At 38.4% G+C, this 23,711-nt stretch overlaps 1 protein-coding gene across 7 annotated transcripts in view; it reads left to right on the top strand.

The window, feature by feature from the left end:
• The window catches only part of mast4 (microtubule associated serine/threonine kinase family member 4), an 89,768-nt gene that overhangs the window by 21,948 nt on the left and 44,109 nt on the right, over positions 1-23,711 (top strand). For 5 of the 7 annotated variants that reach the window (XM_053447617.1, XM_053447620.1, XM_053447618.1 and 2 more), the window contains exons 3-4: positions 327-460; positions 19,553-19,584. In XM_053447617.1, coding sequence (XP_053303592.1) covers positions 327-460; positions 19,553-19,584 — 166 coding nt within the window. Of the gene's footprint in view, positions 1-326; positions 461-8,272; positions 8,531-19,552; positions 19,585-23,711 lie in introns of those variants that run through there. The other 2 variants (XM_053447622.1, XM_053447624.1) reach the window with 2 other exon arrangements.

Consider the following 23,711-nt stretch of genomic DNA (forward strand, 5'->3'; position numbering starts at 1 on the left):
TTTCAGATATTTTTTGCTCCTGAGTGGAAGTTGTGGTTTTAAACTTCTCTTTATAGGTAGAGAATGACAAACACTTGATAAACAGCGTAAGATTTTACAAATCTGAGGTAGATAAATTACGTGTTCTCTGCCTCCTCCCTGTGCTTACCCAATGGCTAAATACTATATTTATATATATTCTACATTTCTTGTATTGCTTTTGCTGAAATTATATTGCATTATGATCACATAATGATTTATTTCCCAGCACAACTTTCTACCTCTGCAGCTGGTTATGTGCTTTAGTCAGGGTTTTTAAATCATCTCTCCCTGCTGTTCTCCTGCAGGAAAGTATCTTTTGCTACCCACACACCCTCAGCAGACTCACACAGCATGGCAGCTATCGGCCGAGATCTCTAACCTGGTCCGCATGTGCTCCCTGAATCTCGGAAAATCCGACCCATCCCTCACCTCAAGCCTGGTGAGTACTCCCTTCAGAATGATCCTCATCACGATCAAAGCAGAATGCTGCTCCATGTGAATTCCACTGAATGGGTTGTTGTTTAGCAGGACTTTCCATAACCAAAAATATGCATGAAACTACATTATTTGACTCATTCAATACTTAATTGTAATCTCAGTAAATGTTCAAAGAGGATATCTCTCATTATGGAGGTCCAGAGGTGAAGATGGTTGTCACAGTTTATCTATGTTAGCAGAATATCTTATTTTAAACATCAGTGGGAAATACACATAATACACTCATTGTTTAAATAGAAATATGAAAACTGTAATGGACTGTGTAGTGACATTATTAAAAACCAATGAAATGAATAAAAGTAGACAACAAAAAACTGTAAATCGTTTTGTCTTGTCAAACTGGAAAATCTAAACTAGAGTGTTATTCACACATTGTGCTTTTTTACTGTCACTGCTGGATTTATAAAGCACTTAGCTGAACCATTTTGAAAAGTGCTCCATAAATACATTTATATATTTATATATATATATACGACGAGCCACACAACATATTTTTCAACGATGAATAAATAGACACAAAGACAAACACTTACGATAGTTGCATACCCGTTTGAGTCAGAGGAGTGTAAAAAAACGTAAACAATAATAATAACAAATATTTTCAAGAGCTCTTGGTGAATTTCTTGTTTGAAGAGGATGAAGTCATGAAGCCGATGACCTTCACCGTGATCGTACCGTTCTTTCAGATGACACTGATAGATACCCTGAGGTGCTCCGTAGTGATCTTGTTTTCTGAGGAGTGAGATGTAATCAGAAGCAGAGGCTAATCCAATGCTGTAAATCTATGAGTCATTCCCCTGTGTGTGTCTGAGTGTTATCTGTTAGACAAAAGGTTAATGTAATGAAATGCTTGTGAAGATTGTGTTTGTGTGTTCGTACGTGTGTGCTTGTATGTGTGTGTTTTTTATATTAACTGTCAGAGTTTATTTTTGTGAACTTACACTAAACCATTAATGATCTAAATGGGTCAATGTAAAAAAAGCCACCTTAGCCTGAACCAAGAGCGTGTCTCAGATGACTTATGACATCATGACCCTGTTTACTCTAACAATGTAATGAGACTACTACAGTCTATGATCCTTATGACTATGTCTGAGGATTCATAAACGATGTTATACTCTTGTATGTTTACTTAAAATACACAACATTAACAACACAAAGACATTCCAGCATATTTACATAATCAAATTTTGTATTTATCTTAGGAACAAAATATCCCAACTCATTCCCTACACTGGGGGGCACTAGTACCCTTGTGTTTGTAAGAGCCACAAATTAATCCCTCTGGTTATATCCCTGCATAGTGAATGAATGAATTCATGAGTTCCTCTAGCATAATTGTCCTCCAATGAATACATCCTTCTATCAATGTATTGATTCCATTATGCTTTACCAATGAATGACCTGAATAAATCTGAACAATGATGTGGCTGTGGCTGAGGGGTAGAGTGGCCGTCCTCCAACCAGAAGGCCGGTAGCTTGAATCCCAGCCCATTCTAAAGTGTCCTTGGGTAAGATACTCAACTCCGAAAGGCCCCTTATAGATGAATGCATAATTGGAATTTGCTTTGGTTAAAAGTGTCAGCTAAATGAAATGTAATGTAATGAATTAACATCATTCATCTTCCAATTTGCCAGAATTTTAGGTTTCTTTGTTTTATAAAATTATATCTACTGATGCCTGTAAATAAATTTTTTACATGGAAACCATCACAGAGGTATCTGTGATGTGATATTCTGTAATTTATCACTGGTAGGTAATAGGGATTGAGTATATTGCTATAGGACACTTCAGTAGGAGGGATAGAGCATCTCTCGCTACATACATGTGATATGAATCAAGTTTGATAGAAAATTTATCTGCCAAGTTGTTTGATCACAGTTAATTTTGCCAATACATTGTATTTGATATAAAAGTATGTGAGTGGCAGATGATACATTCAGTCAAAAGTTAATGCAGGAGACTTTGCACTCACCCCTCGCTAGGCTGTAAAGGTGATTGGGACCATGCAACAACAGGCAATCATTTTAACCAGATTTCATTCAGCAAACATATGGCTGAAAATTGGGCTTCTCACTAAGAATGGCAATGGGTGGTATTGCACACTCATGATGCATCACATGCCCTCTCCACCATGTGCCATGTGTTTTTAAAGGTAAGAATATGCCATATAGTAATAGTGATTTCTGGCCAGAGATTTAAAAGAAAAGATCTCCAGGCTGGGAGTTCCACAGCTCACTGGCAGATGGAGATGGTCAGTCATTGCTGAAATGAGCCGATCAGAAGGTCAAATTCAGACGAAAATGTTCTGGCCTGATTTGATGTGGAGATAAACACCACTGTCTTGGGCCTGGTTTTGATGTAAACCCTTAGATTATCTGGTGGCGTTAGGGTGATCATCCTTGGTGTTGCAGAATTGAAGTCCAATTCAGAAGGGGTGGATCCTGCTTTTCTTGCTTCCAGCTTTCTTTCCGAGGCAGTCAGACCCTCCGGGTGCACCGGCAGTGTGTGTTGAGGTCAGCCATGGAAGCTTGCACAGCGACAGAATCTGGGAAAATCAGGGACATCAGAAGGTGGATGATCAGGTAGATGACTGCATATATGAAATATGTTTTGCCCTCGCAGCAGCTGCAGAGACAAAGCTGTCAATCAGCCTATCATTGTTTCAGAGCTCTGACTGCAGGCGGAGAATTTCCTCCCTGTGATTAAGCAAGTTTGGCCTCCACAGACAGCTGTTCAAAGTCATTATACAACACAAATGATAGAACATCCAATGATGGTTGGAAGGGATTCAACAGTTTAAAAGCGGAAAAGATTGTTGGAGACTGTATCGTAGTCCTCAATAAATATTGAATAAAGATGTATCCATGTAAACACCAAATCCTGCAAGATCTGGTGGTCGATGCTCGAGGGCAGTGCTGAGGGCATTCTAAGAGCAGTGAAGTCCATTGTAATGTCAAGAAGTTATGAAGGCTCAGCAGCTAATTTTAAGGCACTGTTTCTCAAATTGAACTGTGCATTTCTCCATGGATTAACGACTTTAATACTTTTGCTGTATTTGAATAACACCTCAAGCTGCTTTACAATCAGAAAGATTTCACACTCCTACAATGTGGGACCTCTAACATAGCTTTTGCTATTCGAGTTGGCTGCAGTAACAACTCAGGGGTTCATCTACAGTCATTGTATCATCCTGCCTTCAGTAAATTGGTTGACCTTCGGAGAGGAGTGAAAGAGACAAACTCGTCAGCTTCTGAGGTGCAGAAAAGTAAGGTGCCGCTATATTTCTTTTTTTCCACTGAGATATTAAATTCCCAAGGAGAAACTTTTGTTAATATTTACTCTCGTTTGTACTGTTTTGGGGATTTAATCTGTGCTTTAAGCATCTTCAGTCTGCCAAAAAATATTAATATATAATATATTAAGATTATTCATGCTATCATTTTAGTGATGATTATATTACTGCAAAGAACTGATTCCCTGAACTTTGTGACAATTAATAAATGGAGCGCTGCCAGCAAAGACTGTGCTGCTACATCTAGATTTCTGAGATTGAGATTGTCATTTCCAACTATAGAGATGCTCCGATACCATTATACCTTTCCCGTAAACCTAGACTTTCCAGTGCATAAAGAAAAAAATTGCTGTAATTATTGTTTGTATGTTGTATGCAAGTTTCGAAGAGGTGATTGCCTTAAAAAAAAAAAATCTTGAAAGACATAACAGATCGGTACATTGTTTCTTTTAATATATATTCGCCATATTTCCCATGCTGGAATTGAAACATCTCTATTATGATAATTTCATCAGTAGTATAAGCATTTAACATAAGCAGCTGTTAATATAAGTGGCTCAAATAATGTGAGAAAGATAGAAAAAATTTCAACTACACACAAAGGGACAGACTTCATGATTTCACCCTCAGTGTCTTACCCATCCACACCTTCACTGCGGGTTTAAGAACCCTTTGGTTCCGCCAGGCCCCCCCCCACACACACACAAACACCCCACCCCACCTCACAGAACTCCCGTTATTGCTTTTTGCCTCTTTTCCTCCTCCATGCTCCTGCGTCATGCCCCTGGGTGTGCATGGCTATGTGACTAGCGTGGCACATCTCTCTTGACTGTGATGCTCTTTGGCAGAAAATCAATACTTCACCTGTGGTGTGATATGGAGATAAGACTGTCATAATCCCAATGTTGTGCCTTTGTGGACTCTCATTCTCCCTAATAATTGAAGTCAGTGATGTCCTTTACTGATATCATTGTTGTTGAAGCAGGTTGTTGTTGCAAAGAAAAGAATTGGACTTTTTGTGAACAAACATGAGGTGCAATAGCATTTACGTAAAATGTTGTATCCGTACAGTTTAGACTGGTGTATATATTGTATGTTTTAACTACCTTTTCAGCAGTTCTTTCCAATGTTGTGAAGAGAAATTTATATTACCTACCTTCTACCCAAGAATTTGTATGGCCTTTATTGCATACCACACACACACACACACACACACACACACACACACACACACACACACACACACACACACACACACACACACACACAAGTGCCCCAACCTTCAACTTAGAGAAAGAGAATATTAAAGAGAATCAGGCCTCCAAATAAATTCATAAATTAATAACAGTTAGCAGTTTCCCTGCAGGGAGCATTAGTATAATTGTGCATTGGAATTTCCTCAGCATGAATAGTATGTTACTGCATGAAATAGTATAGCTTATTTTTCATTAGGTGCTTCTAAATCTCTTGTGTCCACATGCCCTGTTATGTCGAATAGCTTTGGAAATATATCGGCCCTACAGATCCCAAAATTATCAACCAAGTTTAATGTTACTATAAACATGTGGGTTTGATAGAAATGAAACTGTCAATCTTGATAAAGTAGTTACAGCTGATGTTCAGCTCCTGTCATCCACTGTGTTAGAGACAGTCTTCTCTGGTCTGAGATTAAGATGTGACTGTGTTAGGCTCAATGTCACATTGGTCCTTTTCAAATGAATTGAGTGAAAACGTATCGGATTTTTGACTCAAGCTGACATCATTTTCAACTTGTCAATGCATACATTTACGTGACTATTTCAATTTATAAAAAATTGGAAAACCAGAACTGAATTGATAGTGATGTATTGCATTCATTGGTTCTTCTTGGTTACTATCTTTGCATTGTTGTCAAGGTTAAAGACTTGCCTCATCCATTGGGTGGTTGGAACAGAATTTTATCATGGTTGGATATTCTCTCTCCTTTGGTGTGGACAGATAGATCCTTTGCTCTGCTTTGTGTGAAGGGAATTGACTGTTTCCCTCTCTTCATAGGCCGTGTCCCTCCTCTGGCTGCGTTACACCTGCAGGTTGCCTCTTGGTCTGATAAGCTCAGGCGGAGCAGAGCCTGTGGGTCACTCAATCAGTACTCTCTGCATGCTCTCAGAGTCAGATCTCCCTTTTTTCTCCAGTGTCAGAAGCAAATCCTAGCTGCCTACCTGCTTGGAAGAAATGAGTCACAGACCACCCATGGACTTTTCCCAGAGGCGATTCTGTGGCCCAGCTCCGAGGCAACTGGCACAAACTGTCTGCTTTCATGGCTGCCCCCATAACCTACCTCAAAGCACCTTTTCTGTGATGTTTTATTTTTACTGCCCACTGTAGACGTACTAAGTTCCTATCATCGTTTTCTTTATATAATATGTCTCCAACATGCCAGAAAACATTGAAAATACAATTTTCACAGCCCACGATAACAAATTGCCTTTTCTCTTCAACCAACCGGGCAACACCCAAAGACATTAAGATTACAACTAGAAGAGTACATACCTCCTCCAAGGCGAATGCTTTATCTCGCCATGTCAAAGCAGTGTTTCCCATTAATTATCTACACTGTGGTGGCTCGACATATTCTAATTTGTCCTGCTAATGTTTCATAATGAAACAACAGTTTTTACACTGCTCATAAAAACACAAGGGATCTCTACCTTGGTATTTTGTATAGCTCTGTGCAGTATTATTGGCAGTGTGCTTTTTCAAGTTGTCACCGTACATGCAGACAATCAAGACCTCATAGATTCAGATGCAGTTGTGCACGTACCCGCAAGTGGCATGCACTAAGGAACGAGTGTTTCACTGTGTACCTGGAACTTGCTCTGTTGCATGTGATTGCAACGTTTAATGGGTTCTTTCCTGACATGTACTGCATCCTAACACCAGAAAATCATATTCTAACAATTAGAGGCAGCAAATATTTGGTATTTTTTCTTGATAAATGTTAAAAGTTTCTGTCAATGTATGAATATATTCAATAATTTTATTTAGTAGAAGGTTCTTGGCTGTAGTGCGTGTTACAGACATTATGCAGCAGAGAAAAAGAGACCGTCTGTCTGTATTGAATGAGACAGATGACCCCTCCCTTGTGTTCCTGCAGCTTCTCATCTTCATTATTAAGTCCAATGTGGAATTTCCCTAATTGTTCCTTTTAAGCAGAGACAGAGTGAGCATTGACTCGAGATTTGTCGGGTGAACATAACAGGATTCATTGATTCCCTCAGGTAATCTGGGCGGCATTGTTCATGCTGAAAAAAAGTTGACTTCTGTAATCCTCGTCCTGAGTTTTTAAGGGGTTTATCCAAAAACAGACTGATTAGCCGTTCACGGACCTGCGCTTTTCACTCTGGGCTTTCTTATCAGCGCAGCAGCACAAATGACGGTGGCCATGCAACACATCAGCTTTCTGTTGTACGGGTCCACGTAGTGGTCACCTGTCTGACAATCCCGTACACCTCAGCCGTTGTGGTTGGTAGCTGTCATCCCAGGCCGTGCCTACTAAAAGAAATAATTTGAGCTTGACTGGAGATGAGGAGAATAGAAGGGGCCCACTTAATATTCACAGAGCAGTACCACAGTGAAAGGAAATGAGTGAGAGAGGCTGGAAAAAGAGAAAGGGGGGCAAAGAAAAACACAGACTGAAACAGAATGCAGAATTACAGGCTAGAATTGGCAGCTCAGTATTGGAAACAACTTATTTTCCAAATGCTAATAATTCAGGAGGGTGTGGGGACATTGAATTAGAGAGTGTGAAAATCTGTGGTTACTCTGCGCTGCGAGAAAACGAAGCAGCGCATGAAATAGACGGAAATTGACACAGGATATGCAGTTGTGTACACAACAGGTTATGCAGCGACATGTGATTGATTTCCGCCTGTAGTGATTCAGTATTGGGTTTGTTTATAATGAATGAGGTGTTACTTATATGTTTGTGTGACATTCTCATTGCAGGAATGAAAGGTCTGGAGCCCATTTTTTTTTAGTTAAACAGCCTGGCTATTATTTTCCTCTGCCAAACACGATGCTCTGTCTTCCCCTTTCGCTTCCACAATCAGTGTGAGCTGTAGTCTCAGCCGTCATGTTTCTGTCACCCGCCTAACCTTCAGGTGGGTATTTTGCAGTCTCCATGTAACTCATTGACTTGAATAAGACCAGGGGATCTGTTGGGCTGCCTGCCACAGACAGGATGCCAGACCGATTGTTGGGGTTGAGGCAGAACAATGCTGGGAAGGATATCCTCTTATTTTCACGGTCACCTATGGTGCCCAAAAAGCGTGGCTGAGCAGAGAAATGAGTCTTGGGGCTCCCACATGTCCCCACCACACCCGCACTCGCCCCCACCCGTTGCTACGCTGAATTAAAACCGCCTCTCCTCCCTCTGATTCTCTCCCTTTCCATCTCTCTCTCTCTCTCCTCTTCCTCGCTCCATCTCTCCTTCACTCCTGAAGTTACAGAGGAGAGGAACAAGAGGAGGTGTCAGCTGACTGCCCCCCTCCAATCAGATAAGTTTCTGATGGAAGTGTTTAGCAGCTGCTAAGATCAGATTTAGCCTGTGGGAGGGAGTGAGAGCGGGAGGCTGGAGCGAGGCAGTGCAGCATGGCTCTGCACCGGTAGGGAGGCATGATAAGTCGGAGCTCTGTATCATGGACGAGTCAAGCATTCTGAGGAGACGAGGGCTACAGGTAGGCAAGCAAATGAGCTCATGCGTGTGCGATGCGCTGTGTCCCTAGGCTGAGTTTGTACTCTACTGTACGTATGTGTTGTTTCTGAGGCACCTGGGTTAGTTGCTCTTTTATACAGCATAACACCACTAGGACTTTGAGACCTTTCTGTGTTAACACTTGGCAGAACAGAGTGAGCCCACGTCTTAGCTCCGCTGTCGACGTGTGCCTGTGTCCTAGGTGTGAAATAATCTCTTGGCTCAACTGTACAGACAGTTTTCATTAGATGAACCAAGGATGATAATTAGGATATTAAATAATAGCTGACAGAAACCAGGCTGCAAATGTTTTAATCTGCATCACTTTGTTTCCCTGCACATATAAAGAGAGGACAGATTCATTGTTACTTTTAAACAACCTCCTTCAACCTCATTTGTCACATTTTATTTGTGTTGGCTGCCAGCAGAGGGAATGAGAGCGGTGTGTTCATACAGCAAGATTGATTACTGTATGTTGTGTTAAGGGCTTTCCTGAGCTTTATTGACTTTTTTCTAATGGGATGCAAGTTGAGGCTTCTGCCTTTGTGTCAGAAATCTTAAGTGAAGTCTAAGCTCAGATCAGGACGACAGTCATAACAAATTATGTACTCGACCAAATAAATGAGATATAAATGGAAGTTGAGAAGGGGAACAGAGTGTTCTTAATTCAATTGCTTGTATTTTTACATATGATCTTTAATCCAATACCTTTTGGCATTAATCATCTCCTCCAGCTGAGTGTTACAGTAGGTGTTACAGTAAAAGCATAAATTATTCTTGATTTTATTATTTTGCCCACTCCAGTTTTTGGTATACAGGTTACAAGGAAGCCTTATTTACATTCAGCTCAAACTACTGCATGTGTTTTAAATCACAAACACACTGTGATCAATTAAAAAAAGTCTGCACTACTTTTTTGATCCATCATTTCATTCACAATTAACAAAGGTAAGTTTTTCATATTTGAGAAAACGTTTTTTCTCAGAAAGGTTTTAATTATTTAGCCATTGAAAATCTTTCGAATTAAGCTTGTAACATTTTACTTTCATGGTCACAAATTTGGTGTCAATCTGTTCCTCTCTGATTATGAATCTTTATGAAATTTAAAGTGCACAAATACTGACATTTAATTTATGCTCTTTGAATATCTTTTAATGAGTTTCTGTGGAGAAACCAATAACCTTTTTTGTGACTGTATTTATCAAAAGATTACCAACAGTAATTTTGTGCACAGTTGCCCTAATCTCTCTTTTCCTTTGTTGGAGACAAAGACTCCTTCGTGCAGCAAACGAAGCCAGTCGAGGCTCCTGTGGTTTGTAGCTGCCACAGCGCGCTAACTTTCACATTCAAAAGGAAACGCAGAAGTTAGTTTGTCAAGCAAATAAATTTAACCGGTTCAGCTCCACAATTTCCCATTCATTCTCAGGCCAGGAAGCGATGACAGCATTCCAGTCAGACCTGGTTTATGTGAGTGGACGTTTAGATCTTTAACCTCAAAAGAAGACTGTTGATATATTTCAGATTTACATTTGTCATTTATTGTCGCCTGAAAAGTTCTACCATCTTATAGAGTCAGCTGTTTAAGGACATTGTCAAAGCTGATCTTAAAAAAGTCACATAGTGCATCTTGCTCTCTTATTTATATTTCAATAACCTGTTTATTGATTAATTTACCAATTAAACAGTTTAACATTTTTGGGAAATCTGCTAATTCACTTTCTCACTGGTTGCAATACAGACTGTTTCTCTATTGGAGACATGAACTCCTGAAAATGTCAGGAAGATGATTTTTTATCTTCCTGACATTCCTTGGAAAAAGGCAGCAGGAAATTGTGTAGGTCAGAGGCATTCACAACAATGGCAACATGAAGCTACAGCTACATCTTAGCTTAGCATAAAGACCTGAATCAACATTGCTCTGTAAAAGCTTTAAACTTCACCAATTAACATGTTACATATCTTGTCTTTTAATCTGTGCATGAAGCCAATATCCAAATGGCAGTAACTATGAAGATAACTTGACAGAGATGTAATTGCACATTTGTGCTACAGAAAAACATTTGCTATAGTGTTCAGCAATGTCTTGTCGAATGTGGATAAATTCGAGCATAAGGACGTCAGGTTGTTTTTTGACTTGATCGTCAGTCATGAAGAACAAGTACAGAAAGCTTGGCAGTGCATGTTGATGCCTAATGAATGTGACAGGGTGCAGAAATTATTTTTAGACTTGTTGAAAACAACCAGACTAACTAACAATACACAGGAGAAGTATGGATCCCAGTATCAGACCCATTAATGAGTTCTCTAAATATATTGCTCAGCTAAAGTGTGTTGTTGAGTTCGGCTCAGTGTGAATGATGAGACTGAGTGGAATAAGGTGAAGTCATATATATAAATATGTGTATAGGTACATAATTCATACAAGACAATTCTTTAAATTATTTAATTTTGCAATATGTCGGCAGAATTGTATTTTACTCTGGTTTTGCCAAGCTTGATGTTATTCCATGTTTCATTTATTCATACAGTTTTCTTATTTCCTTAAAAATATGTCAGTGCAAGGCATCTGTAATGAAGGTATTTGACTGATCTCCACTTCAATATCCAGATGATTACCTTAGTGGTTTAATCTCTTGTGTCTCACTTGGTTTGTAGTCTGTTTTTGGTGGTACAGGCACCATGTTCCCTCATTAAATACAATTTGTTGGATTTGTATGTATTTTAATGATGCCTCTGATATGCATGTCCTTCATCTTAATTAGCAGCAGCCTGACAGAAGCTACTATACGTCATTGTGAGCTTTACTATGCTTCTGACATGCATCTAACTCTGCCTGATAATAAAAAGTAGTAAACACACCAGTGCAGTGACATTGTGTGTCTCTAAAGAGCCGTTTGTGGTGTGAGCCAGCTGGTGGGATACAGCCTGGCCGACAGAACATGATGGTTCAGCACCAGAGAGGACGTCTACTTGCAGTTTTTTTAGTATGTTTGGATTGCTCAACTATAAACCGTATTCATGTTAACACAACCTTATTTAAAAGCTTGCAGTTTTTCAGACAGTGTTTCTGTGCCAATTTAACAGTTTATTATTTAACTAAAGCACCAAATAAATGCTCTCATCTGGGAGAGACAGTCTTTCTTTAGTTAGAAGAGGTAAGCTGCCTCTCTGCCGAGGTGTCTCCTTGGTGATGGTGAGTTAGTGTGAGCTCCAGTGGCACTTTATTGATGCTGTGAAAGGGCTCAGACTCAAAGATGAAGTTCTCCTTGAAAAAGAAAAATCATAAAAGAAAATGTTCGTCACCACTGGAAAATTTAATTGAATAGAATATAATGCCAGATGCTCACAGTAGCCAAACAATGAGTTTTGTTTTGTTTTTACTGGAAAGTTAAAAACTTTGTTAGTCAATATTGATTTGTACATATTTTTCGAATATTTTCTGTAAACGTATGTCCTTGTTTAACTGCTACAGAGGAAATATCATTAAGATTGAGGTTTTACATAGAAAATACAAGCGTACACAAAGCTGTTGTGAAGAATTGTGTGCAATAGCAATCTCTGGTGTTGATCCAAGGAACTGCCTCTTGTGTGCTCTTTTAGCATATTAATGTTGTGTATAAACAATTCATTGTGTATGAATGTATTTGATCAAACGACTGTGTAGATTAACAGCAACTGTACAAATACAGTATCTGCTCTTAGGGTCAGTATAATTATTGTATTATCCTGAGCATGTTGAATGTTGCTGTACTACCTCTTCTTTCATCCATTTGAGGAGAAGGTTGAAATTTACTGGGGAGAACAGCAGCTTTTACTGGATCAATAACAATCTCATAGACTCGGCAATGAAAGCTCATTTTTCATATTTGTAGAAAAAGTAGAAACATAGGGTTACTTTTTACTACAGTTTACATCTTAATGTCCTGTCACTACAGTTCAAACTGGACATTTTGAGTTGCTTCCATTTGTAAGTCTTCTGTCATCTCCAGCTCTTCATCCTTTCGGAGTTACGTCGCATCTGTCATTTACTTTTCCTTTCATCAAATGTCAACAAAGACCAGTCAACATTGAACAGCGACAGTTTAGTCTGGAATTTGGTAACAAACAAATGCCGGTTATGAATCATCATTTAACCGGTTATAGTGACCATTGGAGGTTTAAAATTTGAAACCTGCTAAAGTTTGCCTTGACATTTCCAACGTGTTAAAACTCGGACAGGATTTTCGCTCATTTGCTTTCTTGTGCAGGCACTGTTAATGAGATGTTACTATGGTGGATGTGGAAAATGAGTTATCAAGCAAGACTGGGTGTGAATGTGGCCATCAGAGAGTTTTAAAATTTTTACATTGTTGTACAGGATATTCCCTGATGCATGTTGGTGAGGATTAAATCAGACTGTAGAACATTCCTCGTATTAACCGAAGTAGAAATAAAACTTCTCTCCCGTTTGTATATGAAGAAGTAAGACTGGATAGGGATGTGGATATCTTCATTTGTTTTGGCTTTAGATTTATATTATATGGCATTACTAGGATCTCCTCATTAGAAACCAGAGGATCGTCAAATTACAGAACAATCATCCTCTGTGCCAGTTTTAAAATGAATTGTTTTCCTCTTACAACATTGGATGAGGCAGTGGATTAAACATTTGTGACACCTAATATCCCACTGAGAGGAGAAATATGAGGATGCCAACAGATTTAATCAGCAACGCTTTCTAACAGTGGCGGTGTGCTTTGCTGTTGAATCTTCCCCCGCTGGTGTAGAAATCAATATCTCTCACATCTAGCTGGGCACTATGGGGGAAAATATGACTTAGGATATTCGATTTTGGGTTAACTGGGTTAATATAAGCGACTGCTCATGTGCAGCGTCTGTATGAACAAATTTTGGTTTATAAACATCTAGACTTTAACCAGGTTTCATTGATCAGTGTGACCTCTTCTAATTTCCAGTTGAGAAGTTCAGATACCGATACCAGCATCAGAAATGCCACAGATACTGCTCAAAAGGCCAGGTCAGGGATTGTCGAGTTAGCGAATCAATGTACGGATCCAATACCATGTCTTTAAAGTATATTACTTTCACCCAGATAAAACTATGAATTTATTTCCCCCTAAACTACTTCTTCTCTGCTCCAAAGTAGTAGTTTCCCTTTTTTCTGGACTATAGTAAGAACAGTTTTTAAAGCAGCGAAGAAGAGATTTTCTGGTAGTCAGAGATGGCTACAATCTCAACTAAAAAAATTTGACAGTATGCAGGACTTCAGTTTCAAAGTATGGACACATTATCTCATAAAGCATATAGTCCAGGTATCGGCTTTGGAATGTGGACGAGAATTTTTTTTATTATCACTATTGTATATTTCGAGAGAAAGACAAAGTCAACCATTAGTTAGAGGAAGAGTTGGAGTTTAGATTTGTCTCACTGCTGTTTCGTTAAAACCATGTCACACGCTGCACTTTTAATACACTCACCCTCAGTAATTGAGAAGCTTCTAACTCAGAAAGGTATTAATGGTGTCAAGCTTCGAAAGCATTATTGAAAAGTCACTTTTATTTCATTGATCAGTGTGACCTCTTCTAATTTCCAGTTGAACCCGGGGTCTCTGTCTTGAAGCAGCAATTAGACAAAACAAAGCTCAAATATGTGATTAATATTCTCTTTTTATTCCCAATGGTAATTCTGAAGAACAATAGGCTTGTTTATTCATTACAGTATAAAACCACTGAACTGTGCTGAAAATGGCTGAATGCTTAGTCAACACTTTATTTCTGTTGTAAAAGGGATTCGTTGTGATAGCACATTTTACTTCATGGTTACATTATACATATTCATACTAATACAAAACTTAATTGGCTCTTTCAACGCAAAGGTACAAAGTACTTTGTTAATTTGTAACAGGATAAAACAAATTGATGCAATTACAATAACAAAGAAAACATAATAATGAAGATAAATGCTAAATAATCAAATGAGATATGAGATATGCTGTTTCACAACTGGCCAAATCCACTATGTATATAGGTCATCTCAATGAACCAAGGGCCCATTTTCCAATGATGAATTGATACAGTTGCACAATCATTGATTTGGTTCTTTGTTTTTCTTTCCACTGAGCAGTTCTGACTACTAACCTAATGAGTAGTGATGTATCAACTGCAGACGCAAAATATGTGTTTTAGATATAAACATGTCTGCCTGGCAATCCTCCCTTTTAAAAGTACATGTAGCCCTAGGCAACATCCAGATTCAATAGGAAAGATTAGGGGAATGTACTCTCTAGATCTAAGTCTTTGGACAGTTGAGACTTTTTTTGTTCTAGAGGCAATATCTCTGACACAGAATATTGATGGGAATCTACTCGAGTTAAATCTGAGCCTCTGCTCCTTGATGAAGTATCCATTATATTATTTCAAACTGAAGTGCTGAAGCACTGAGCTTGAAGAACAAACCTGACTGAACAAATACTGATGTAACGCAAACTGTTGATTTGACCACGTTATGAGTCAACAGTTTGCTGCCTGTCAGCAGCAAAACGCAGTTCAACCAAGTCCACTTTTGATCTTGCGATGTAGGATCATCCTCGACGCATCAAGGAGAATTATTAATGAAGCACATCGGCCTTTTTACAAGAGCAATAGCACCGCTTTGATGTGGTGTCTTGAAGATGATGTGTCGTTACTAGAAGTCATTCATTGACATTTACCCTGCGGAACAATAAACTTTTTCGGCCTCATGTCAGGACTGTTAAACATGTTCAACATTAATGGATGAACACATGATGACATGTACATATACTTTCACTGCCGGTGTGTCTTCCTGATATTTTTAAGATGAAAACATTTCATGTAACTATCCTTATAGTTTGCTCATTTGACAGCTCTGTAGTCTACAGTAACAGAGATTATATAAATTAATGGAAATGCTTGTATTTATGTTAAGCAGTAGGAAAACACCACGTCAGGACTTTTTGCACATTATTGTAAATCTCGACTTTCACTCAGTTTCAACTCCAAGGCTCTTCAATTAAATCTTGTTAATCATTTGTTCGCAGGGCTCGGCTTGAAGCTTGTAAGATATCATCTGCAAATAAACCTTAAACTAGAGATTTAATTAAAGAAAGATCAATGCAAAGTTTTTTGCTTCAAGTGTTATTGAGTATTCGAGTAAGGCTTCTTTTGATAACATGCTGAACAGACAGTGACCCGATGAAAAGATTTAGCTGAAAGAAAAAACTACATCTTTGCATGCTAGCCACACTACAGACGTACAGAACATTTATTTGAAACTTGAAAAATAATAAGAAAATAAAATGTAAAATTCACCAATCTAAAATTCTAATGGAAACTTTTTTGTAGATTTTCAGGGAAAGTCCTGTTGCCTGTCCTATTGCTTGAATATTTAGAAGTCTCTCGTTGAATTGTTCCAACCGTCTGGTGTTTGTGCTGTTTACAGTGAATGGGTGCAGAAACACAGTTTGATCATGATATTGGTGAACTACTCACACTCCAGTCTGCCATTAAGATAACTATTTGAAGTTATAGGCCTTATGTTTTCGGTCATGGGCTACTGGTAGTAACAGGAAGTGTTGTGTAATACGACCAGCAGCTACAGAAATACACCAGAACTACGGTTATCTATTTACACTGCAGACAAACAAACACACCCAGTTTAAATATAAGCCATAAGTTTTAATTAGTCAGGCTATAATCAGCCTTTTTCCTTTATGCCATGAGCAACCACCATCTGATTTACTGCAAACATCCTGCATACTTTTCCACACAGCGGAACTGTTAACTCTGCTGCAGGAGTTGAAGGTGTGAAATCTGTTGCCTGCAGATCCTCATTTACTATCAATAGCTGCTCTATTTCAAACTTGTCCATTGTCAAAAATGCATAAAATGACCAAATCTAATGCAATTGCATTAATAACTCTGCAGAATTACACTCAAACTAATACACTGCTCTCTTTGACTTGTGCTTCATGCTCCGTTTCCCCAGTTGAAAGATTTAAATGTGAACTAGCAGCAGTAAACAGGGTTTGTATTAGCAATAACTTAATTCAGCTCTAGTGCAGTGTTCATAGATGATAAACTGATAAAACAACAAACTGTAGTGTTGATTGTGTTCATCCATTGTAACCTGTGGGAAGAGTGGTTGTCATATTTAAAATACACTATATGGCATCTGCAAGAAAAAAATGCTGACCAAGAATGATATAAAAACAAATGGGTTTTTGCGAAAATCTTTTGAGAAGTTCAGATACCGATACCAGCATCAGAAATGCCACAGATACTGCTCAAAAGGCCAGGTCAGGGATTGTCGAGTTAGCGAATCAATGTACGGATCCAATACCATGTCTTTAAAGTATGTTACTTTCACCCAGATAAAACTATGAATTTATTTCCCCCTAAACTACTTCTTCTCTGCTCCAAAGTAGTAGTTTCCCTTTTTTCTGGACTATAGTAAGAACAGTTTTTAAAGCAGCGAAGAAGAGATTTTCTGGTAGTCAGAGATGGCTACAATCTCAACTAAAAAAATTTGACAGTATGCAGGACTTCAGTTTCAAAGTATGGACACATTATCTCATAAAGCATATAGTCCAGGTATCGGCTTTGGAATGTGGACGAGAATTTTTTTATTATCACTATTGTATATTTCGAGAGAAAGACAAAGTCAACCATTAGTTAGAGGAAGAGTTGGAGTTTAGATTTGTCTCACTGCTGTTTCGTTAAAACCATGTCACACGCTGCACTTTTAATACACTCACCCTCAGTAATTGAGAAGCTTCTAACTCAGAAAGGTATTAATGGTGTCAAGCTTCGAAAGCATTATTGAAAAGTCACTTTTATTTCATCTATGTAAATATTTACCTGAAATGATTTCACACGAGTATATTGTATACATTTACAAACAGTTTTTTAATAAATTGGTATATTGTGGTGGTGTTTTGCCCACAGGTTGTCTCTATTATGGGCTTCAAGCTGTGATTTTGTGACTGGCGGATATCCCATCTGTGTAAGTCATTCCCTGCTGGTAATTAGTGTTGTGTGAGCCGCGGTCATGTCTCCCAAGGAAGCTCTCTGCCCTTGGTCTTCAGTAGGCAGCAGGGGAAGCCAGACATTAAGCCCTAATTGATAGCAAAAGAAGAGTGGGGCTTAGCACTTTTTTCTGCTGACTGGAGCAACCAATTCACATCAACCCCACATCCCAGACTGTCTCACACAAAGGATCTCGCCCTTACCAGGTTATTATTAGACAATGAAACATCTACTGATCAAATCATTGGGATTTGTAGTCACTAAACAAAACAGATCCAAAGCCTGGTTGTATACCATCCCTCTTTTACAGCAAAGGGACAGATCAGGAGAGACAGATTTGAAATAATAAGATCTGGGGAGTTTATATTTGCCTCAGACTAATGCTATAATAGAAAACAGTGAAATAAATCAACTTCCTTCCTCACAAAAGCTGCTCTTACTAAACAAACAGCTCTGTTAAGTCTGAGGGTATATAGTGATCTGCACAAGGTGTTCTTACCTGTCACTGTGGCTCGTCGTCGTGCACGGTCGTCCATGTGGCACTGGCACATCAACAGATGCTGCAGGAGCATCTGTTGTGGTCTGATGTAGTTTACTTTTTACTTCCTGGCAGCTTACAGAGAAGTATGGAACATTTTGATGGAATGTGCCATGGGACTACTGACACATTTCTAGTTATCAAGGACAGTATATTTAAGGATAACAAATATATTTCCAAATGCTCTTGATTGATTTTAAGCTTTTAACACAACTATGAGAATCAGGTCTATGTTATTTATGTGCTTAGTTTAATTGTTTGCTTCATAGCCCAAGAAATGTTTTTAGGAAGTGATCCTATTGGTGTTAATAGTTAAAAAGAAATATATATATATAAATACCAAACAGACTTTTTAATGCGGTTTCATTAAATTAGCAGCAGTATTTTTTCGAGCGATTGAATTGGCCAGCTTGTGCACTTCTACCTATACTGTACATCTGCTGTATATTTAACTCTAGTTTGTTTAGGTAAGGGTCCCTCAATAAAAAGTATGTTTACTTCAAAATTGTGTTGCCCACTAAGTCAAATAGTTTTAATGACAAATGCAATGCAAATACCCTGTAATACTTCAGCCTGCGGTATTATCCCTTAAGCATTCCGCCTGTGAGAACACACAATATCTCAATAAATCAATGGGAGCCTTGTTGGTAATTTTGCTGAGCTGATTCAGTACACAGCAAACCCTGACCTCTGAGTAACTCTGCCTTTTAAAGGGGGTTTCAGGAACAAATACATTGTACTGTACACAGTCCCACTTAAAGAATCTAAATGGTTTAACATTCACTAATATACAGAAAATGAGCAGACATTTAAATGTAAGTTTATTTGTGTAACTATCTGATTTATCGGAGATTAATTTACACTTAATTTAGTTTTAGTTTTTTCTTAATCAAAGATGTCTGTTCCTAAAAGACAATTAATTAAGAGCTAACTTCCACACTCCAATTCGAATATTTATATCTGGGTATTTTATGCCTTTTTAATAAGGGACCTATTTAAGAGGTAATTGGGATTTGGGAGAGTATTTCATTTGTTTTGTTGGTTGAGCTGTTTTGTGATTTAACTTAACAGTTTAAAAATCCAGATGCCATCTCTAAACTTTATTCCCAGTTGTTTGTGATTGGATGTAACAGTTTCACACCTGCTCTGTCATCTCCTTCCATATGGTGTTTGTGATGCTTTAAATCTGCCACAGTTGGCTTTGTTTTTTTTCAACAGAACCTCAGTCACTTCCTTAATTTTCACTTTCTTTATTTTTTTCTTTAAAGTTTGATGCAGTTTTGGTGTTTTATTAACTTCAGAGTCGCTTTTAGGTCCAACCAACTTCATGTGAATAACCAAGCAATATTTTCTTTGATAAATGACCAACTTTTGGTCTAAATGTTTTTTGTCTTTCTAATGATTCTTGTCTTTTCTTTTACAGAAAGAGCTGAGTCTACCTAGAAGAGGCAGTTTGTAAGTACTAGGCAACTTCACTTTTTCTTCAATTGGCACTTCTGGGACTTTCATATTCCTTCATATCTGTCGCACCCAACATGGGTCTTTCATGTAATTTATTGTGGTCTCATAAAGTCTGACATGTATCTTGTTGAAACGTGCGGAAACTCTGTTACGTGACATCATTCGAGAACTATGAATTCACACTCATGATCTATTGCCAGTGTATGAGTGAGCTCTTCACTTAATCTGATCTGACTATGTTCATGTTCTTGGTCTCCGATGAGCCACTAAATATGTCTGACATCTAATGAATAAGTGTTTATATTTAGTCTACTGACCTGCATCATAAACACATTTTATAGTGACTCCCAAAAGCAGCTACATCATTCATCTGGATGGCACTCTTGTGACGGGTCTTGTTGTTCTTGTTTGTTTCACATGTTCTGCAGTTGCCCGCTAACATTTTATCTACTCTGTATTCAGTCAGTGTCAGCAGAGAATTAGCAAAGCCAATTTAGTTTGAGGTGGTTTGCAATCATCAAATGGAACTTGCTAAGTAAGCATACTGCATTTTATGTTTTAAGTTTCTGCTTCGTTTTGATGAAACATTGCGTTATTCTAACGGATATCGCATCCTGCACAAGCGCATTAACAGAAAACATGAATGCAAATGCCACAACACAACTACATAAGCAACACAACAGAAACACAATCACAATAAAAGTGAGTGACAAGTGAGTTACTGTCTGCGGTCATTACTTTTTCTTGCTGCATTCAAGTGAGCCGTTTATAAATAAAAACCTGTCAAGGTAGGCGCCTCTCAAAGCATTTTGCTGATCCAAGCAAATGCCCCGTAATACATCAAATAGACAAGCAACCCTTCTCCAGCACTCTAGTGTTAGTCTGAAGTTCATTCTGACTACAGGGTGAGAGATTAGAACAAATTATTCTAACTCTCTTCCTAGATTCATATACGTCATTTTTTGAGAAAAGGTTTTTCCACACTGTATGAGGACTCTTCTTCAGGTGCTTTGATACGCTTTTTCAGTGCTGGAAAACTGAGTGAAATCCATTTTTCAATATATATGGTTAACTTTAAGTTTGAATCAGAATCAAACAGTGGATGAAGTTGGCTCTAATGGTCTCGACTGGTCCCTCTGCTGGTCGGTTAAATTTCTATCAGTAGCTTTTTTAAAGGTGACACTCGGCCATGGATATGTCAGATGAGTTACATCTTCTAAGCAATGCGAAGGTTTAATGGACTTCCTGGTCCTTGATTTTAGTTTAAGTCTGATACATTTTATGGCAGAGAAAGATTTACCCATGACACCTTGCTGCTCTCGCTGCAACCTCACATCTTCTGTTACGGAGGTGAGCCATTACTAGCTGTGATGTGATGTGAGATCACCAACTGCACTGGTTTTTATTTAGAGTGCCCAAGCCTCCACTGACCTTGGTAACCATGGTGATGGTGTTTGGATATGACAAAGTTTATATGACTGCTACAGATTCATCTTGGCTGCAGTTTATTCAAATAACGGTCCCATATTTTCTTTATTTGCTACTTTGAAAAACAAGACAAGTGAGCATGACGCAGCCCATATCTTTTAAGACAGATGTATTGACTTCTCGTGATTGATAAAGTAGCTGTCATCTAAGACTGTCGGGCACCGCTTGATTTCAATGTGTCAGACTGGTGCGGCAGCAGCGGTGGTGGGATTTATCATTGAAATTCCTTTCCCACATTTCACGACTGATAGATGGTACCTTATACACTGTGTCATGTGTGAAGTTTTTTTCAACATGAGTCATTGGAGAGCGATGACTTAAACCTATTCATAGGCTGACCTTAATAACTAGAAGTCTTTTGCTGGGTTGAATTAAATAACTGAAAATCAATCATTTGTACGTGTTGGCAGCTCAATATGCGGTCACTGGATTTGTTGACAAACCTAAAACACAGGGTGGTGCAGTTTCACATCCGAGGCAGCAAATATTGTGTGCTGCCCAACTATGTCTGCTGCGTCACCATGCAACAGGATCTGACAGATACTGTTTCATGGTCTTTTTATCGTGATACACAAACTACAAATGCTGTCAACCATGTTGATGACAAACCACTACAGATCATAATAACAATAATCATGATAATAATACAAAACGATTGATACATTTCATTTATACAGCACCTTCATACATAAAATACAGATCAAAGTGCTTGACAATAAAATCAAAGACATCAAGAAGGATATCATTAAGAACACATTAGCAATAAAACAAAGATTTAGGATTAGTTTCCTAAAACTATCATCAGAGGTAGCTTGTCTGATGTGTGGGGTTACGGTTAACCCTGATAAATAATCAGATGTATGAGGTTGCTGTACCATTAAGAGACTTAAAAACAAGTAATATCATTTTAAAGTCAATCCTCAGTGATACTGGAATGAGATAAGGCTATTGTCAGTGGTTAACCATATGCAGAGACGTTTACCTCTGCCAAGGAGGCTCTGTTTTTTCGTCAGCATTTGATATATTACAATATCTACCAGTACTCATTTGCTATGCACATTTTCCTTTGTCCTACTCCTGCTAAATCCTGTCATTTCCTTGATGAGACTTGTATAGTCCATCGTATACATAGTCTGAACAAAATGTGAAATGAATAATGCAAATGTTAAATCAAGCACAGGCTTAGTGTTGCACTTTGCTAGGTGGTACATTTTCACCTTTTGCTCAGGCTGATTCAGCTGGTTTTTGTGTAGTCCTCCACAACAGCACTGTTCCTCCGTTATCCTACCACAAAAATGTGCCTAGGTTGTAGATTCCAACTTCAAAGTTGCACTGATGAAAATTATTTAATTTTGTATTTGTCTCACCGCAGAGGGTCAAAACAAGTATACAAACGGAATTTAAATGAAACTCCATATCTGCTCAATGAAAAAATATTTAAAATGTCTTGATACTAAGTTAAATTAAAGCTCTAGGACACAGTTTTGCAAATATTCATATTTTGCATTGCCTCACACTGTCCTTGTCTGAGGAATTTGTACCTGATAATGAATTCCAGTCTAAAAGTAGGGTTGGGAAGTTGTTGAAACACTTTTTTGTCTTATTTGCTGACATATTCTTCAAATTCTGATAGCCATCAATAAATACAGTTGTCTGAAAGAAATGAAAAATAGCTGGTGTCTATGACCCGGGCAGGACTGAAATAAACAGGACCAATCAAATGAAATGATTGGCTGGCATGCTTCTCTGTCACTAACCAACCTGCCTGCCTACACATACCCTGCACATGATCTTACTGCGCATGACCAGAGTCTTCACAAGCTGGAGAGATGTCCACCGCTGAAGCACAGAACTATGAACAAAAGTTACAGAGCGAGTCACAGAAAAATGGCAGAGAAAGTGCAGTCAAAATTCCCAGTTCCACTACAAACAACGCCTTTTTGGGGTCGTAGCTTTAATAAGAGGGCCAATCGGAGGGCCTCGGATTTATCGGTTGCATATTTTCAAAGCGTAGCCTGCCCTTGCTAGCTTCTCCAGGATTACCAGCACTAGTGTTCTCAAGGTAACAAAGATAACCATAAACTCATGTGCTGACTGGGAAAGGCTGTCTCGTTCAGCAATTATTCACAATTATCCTAAAGCAAAAATGATTTGTTTTCCTGGAAGTCTCAATAGTTACTGTATGTTCTCCTAACATTAATACTATGTTTTAAAATATTTAATAAAAAGTGTGACATACGTGAAATAAGACGTTACTAGAAATTTGACAATGGAACCGCTTTAGACAAGAGCTGCAGCATTAATTAAAATGAATTGATAAAGTGTAGCTACACACGACTCATTCCAAATGAAGGGACAAGTAAGACGATGGTGTGTAGTGTTGTGCGAATGAAAAACCTGATAACGATGACTGATAGTCCACTTTTCTTTTCCATCAAGGTAGAAGGGATTTCAAATGATTTCAGGCTGAATAATAGAGGCTCCTCTGCACACTGTGCTGTGAGTCAGTGAAAGCTGTTCTCACCCAAGTACAGTAGCTGTCCTGCATTATTATGAAAACCTTGGTGAGTGACCTACCTTCACCCAAAGCCACAAAAAATTACCTGTGACAAATAGTTTTCAGAAATGATTTC

The sequence above is a fragment of the Pleuronectes platessa genome, chromosome 19 (assembly GCF_947347685.1).
Source record: "Pleuronectes platessa chromosome 19, fPlePla1.1, whole genome shotgun sequence".
Classification (NCBI taxonomy): domain Eukaryota; kingdom Metazoa; phylum Chordata; class Actinopteri; order Pleuronectiformes; family Pleuronectidae; genus Pleuronectes; species Pleuronectes platessa.